Source organism: Capsicum annuum, chromosome 5, assembly GCF_002878395.1.
Source record: "Capsicum annuum cultivar UCD-10X-F1 chromosome 5, UCD10Xv1.1, whole genome shotgun sequence".
Taxonomy (NCBI): domain Eukaryota; kingdom Viridiplantae; phylum Streptophyta; class Magnoliopsida; order Solanales; family Solanaceae; genus Capsicum; species Capsicum annuum.
In genome coordinates this window covers 188,008,916-188,012,659 of record NC_061115.1, presented here as the reverse complement: position 1 = coordinate 188,012,659, position 3,744 = coordinate 188,008,916, and the positions used below count along the sequence as shown (strand labels likewise).

The 3,744-nt window shown below is 28.2% G+C and overlaps 1 protein-coding gene across 4 annotated transcripts in view; it reads right to left on the bottom strand.

Annotated features, from left to right (window-relative positions):
• LOC107854147 (systemin) overlaps positions 1 to 2,398 on the bottom strand; it is a 22,077-nt gene extending 19,679 nt beyond the window's left edge. The window contains exons 1-4 of one of the 4 annotated variants that reach the window (XM_047413309.1): positions 2,171 to 2,384; positions 2,006 to 2,046; positions 676 to 739; positions 483 to 523 (exon numbers count right to left, since the gene is read on the bottom strand). In XM_047413309.1, the coding sequence (XP_047269265.1) occupies positions 483 to 523; positions 676 to 739; positions 2,006 to 2,046; positions 2,171 to 2,204 (180 nt within the window). In that variant the 5' untranslated portion in view covers positions 2,205 to 2,384. Of the gene's footprint in view, positions 1 to 482; positions 524 to 675; positions 740 to 2,005; positions 2,047 to 2,170 lie in introns of all 4 variants that reach the window. The other 3 variants (XM_047413307.1, XM_047413310.1, XM_047413308.1) reach the window with 3 other exon arrangements.
• Between the last annotated feature and the right edge of the window lie 1,346 nt (positions 2,399 to 3,744).

Sequence of the window (3,744 nt, the reverse complement as noted above, 5' to 3'; positions counted from 1 at the left end):
AAAAAAATTTTATCTTTCTTTGATTTATCAAAAATAATAAATAAAAATAAAAAACAGTGACAAGCCAAAAAAACGGAAGAAGTAAGGAGTAACAAATAAAAAGTGGAAGAAGAAACGATGTTACCTCCTCATATTCCACCTTTATATTATCTTGTGCGTCATCTTCTGGGGGATAATATCATGACTAAAGTTACTCAAAAATAATATTGACTTTTTGAAAATAATTCAAAAAAAAAAAAAAGTTCCATGCTCAAACAGATGAAAAATAAGAAGAAAATTAAATATTTAGGCATATAAATAAATCATACCTTCTATCTTGATGCTAATTTGGGATGAAGTCTCGTTTTCAACTATTTTCTCTATTTCATCTCCTCCCTAAAATTTGAAAAAATATATTAATATCCTTTCATTGTTATTTTAATAAATAATTTTGTGCACATGAAACAAATTGATAGAAAAATGTAAAGGAGAAATTAAGCTACCTCTTCACGTTCCACCTTTGGTTTTTCTTGTGCATCATCTCCTAGTGGAGAACATCATGATTAAAGTAATCATAGTTAAAGTAATTTTATTTCCTTAATATGATTATAAATCAAAAAAATTAAAAGAAAAACTTGCCTACCAAAGTAGATGAAAAAAGAAGAAAATTATATACTTAAAGACATGTAATGATACCTTTGTTGCCGATATCTTGGGATGGAGTCTCTTTTTCAATTATTTTCTCCTTTTCATCTTCTCTCTGTAAATTTTTATGAAAAAAAAAAATCAACATCCTTCGATTACAAATAACATTTCTTATGTCCAATTTTATTTATTTATATTTGACTAAAACAATTTTTTTTTTTTAAAAAAAGTAAATTAAAACAAATATGTGACATATAAGCAAATTGTATACAAAGTATAAACTATCATTCAAATTACTTGTAAAAAAGGGTGATAACTGGGTGGGTTGTATTGACTTTGAGAAGGTCAAAAGGGTTGACTCATTTAACAAATCGGTTGGATCAAGATGGATTAAATGAGTCATTAACTCGATTTGTTCAACTTGACTCATAAAACAATCACAACACAACAATAACTACATATCTAATATAACTATAATGAAATTTGGAGAGGATGATATGTACACAGTCTTATCCTTACTTGACCAATTACTTTTATATAATTTCAAGTTTGCATTCCATGACACCAATAGTATAAGAGAGATTTATAACATAACGGCTTAATATGTGGATATAGTCCTTTAAATTTGTCATTAAATTTATTTAGACACTAGATTATGGCTTGTTCTAATCTAGCGTTTGAGCATATGATAAAATATTTCTATTAGATATTTTTATCCAAAATTTGAAAAACTTTTTTGCATATTCTGAAGTGACATTTACATAGATAAGTTAACCACTTAAAACATCGCACCTCATGCATTAACTTTGATAAACCATAAAATCTCATGCATGTGCCAGCTTAGGCCGATGTATATAATTAAATGAGATGGCGTATTTTATGTGGTTAACTTAACTACCTAATAACACCACTTGAGAGTACACAACTGTTTTTACAAAATTTGAATTGAATGTGTCTAATAGGAATACTTTCTCATGTGTTCAATTGAAACAACAAGTACTTTTGAGTGTCTATATAAAATTTATTAGTAATAAATTTAAGTCATTGATGTATTAAGCCTAACATAAATAGCATGGCTATTCGGATGCATTATTTGTTTGATCACATCAAGACCAAATACACACTACACTGTCAAAAATACATTTGGTTAAGTTTTGAGCATTTTCATGGATGGAGATTGAGAATCACCATTAGTTTATGGTTTATATTGAGCATAATTTAAATCAGCGTATCATCAAAATCGCCTTAAAATTTGGGTAAGTTGGCTGAGTTAGAGTAACAACATAGCCAGTTACATAAGTAAGTTGTGAACATAAAATAAACTGACAAAAAATGTATTCAAAAAATAATAAATAAAAAGTCGAAGAAGAAATTAAGTTACCTTATCATGTTCCACTTTTGTTTTTTCTTGCACATCGCCACCTGGAGTATAATACCATGATTATAAAATAAATATGCTTTGACATGGTTCTTGTAATCACTTGGAATATAAAAATTTAGTTACAATTTTTTAAAAGAAATACTTAGGCATATGAAGAAATGATACCTTTGTTCTTGATATCATATGAAGGAGTCTCCATGGATATTCTTGGTGTACTTCACATATATGGTTGAGCTGAGCTATATATACTTATCACTAGGGTGTTCATGGGAAATTGAACCAAACTAAATATCAAATTAAATTTGTAAAAAATTGACATTTTTTTTTTTTGGTAATGTAGTTTTGGTTTTAAATTTTACAAATCGACCCTATTTATGTTTTTTTTCCCATACTTAAATCTTGTTCCGAAATAAGATGGGAGTGATCTCTATGATGGACAAGGTGAAGAAGGCAATTGAAATGGTTTAAGCATGTGAAGAGAAGATGTGCAGATGCCACATTGAATAGGTGTGAGAGGTTAGTTATAGTGTGTATAAGTAGAGATAAAGATAGATCGAAGAAGTCTTGGGAAGAGGTGATTTGAAAGGATATATATGACCTTAGATAGAAAGATATAGAGGACGGAGGTTGAGAATTAGGGTTAAAGGTAAGTAGGTAATCGAGTGTTGTCTAATTTCCTTTTCGATATTGTTAATATAATTTTATTACTTATCTTATGTTTCCTGAGTCAGGGGTCTATTGAAAATAGACTCTCTACTTCATCATATGAGGTAGTAGTATAATCTATACATACACGTTACCCTCTGCAGACCGCACTTTATAGGAATTCATTGGTTTGTTGTTGCTGCTTCAATTATAATTACTACGTATTACTAATTTTTTTAATTACGTTACTTATCATATAATATTATTTTTTATTTTGTTATTCTTTTCTTCATTATTTCATAACTTCTTCATTATGATATTTACTTTACATATTTGACTTTTGATATGTCTTACTTGTGCAAAGAGTCTATGAGAAATCATTTCTCTATTTTCACAATGCAAGATAGAGGTAAGAATATACACACCACCTTTCTCATAACCCATTTATGAAATTAATTGTCTTTATAAATCTATTACGCACTTTAAGTTATATATACCCATGATTGTGTGAGGGTTAATATATCATCGGTGAATTTTAACTTAGTAATAAGTACTCTCTCCGTTTCAAAAAGAATGACCTTCTTTGACTTGACACACAGTTTAAAAAAATAAAGAAGACTTTTGAATCTTGTGACTTTAAATTAAAGTTGTGTCAAATGTACCAAAATGCCCTTTAATCTTGTGGTCCTAAATATGCCATGTGGAAAGTTGAAATTAAAGTATTGTCAAAAAAGAAAAGAAATCATTCATTTTGAAATTGACTAAAAGGGAAAGTAGGTCATTCTTTTTTAAACGGAGGGAGGGAGTATTAGTTTTTTTTTTTTTTTAATTAGTTATCATTTGAACCAGATTACTAATTGGGCATTGGCACAATTTTGTTCCGTAAGGTATTGAAAATTCTACTTCTCGTCCTTATAATATATACTTAGATATCGAAGGGATCTTGTTAGTACGGGTCCAATATATATTACTTTTTGGTCATAATTTATGTGACACAAGTAGAATTTAAATAATTAATCATATTTGTAATATGTTTTTAGATATTGTAAGTTGTTAACTATTGTAAATTTGTAATAATTCTTATGTAATTTTTC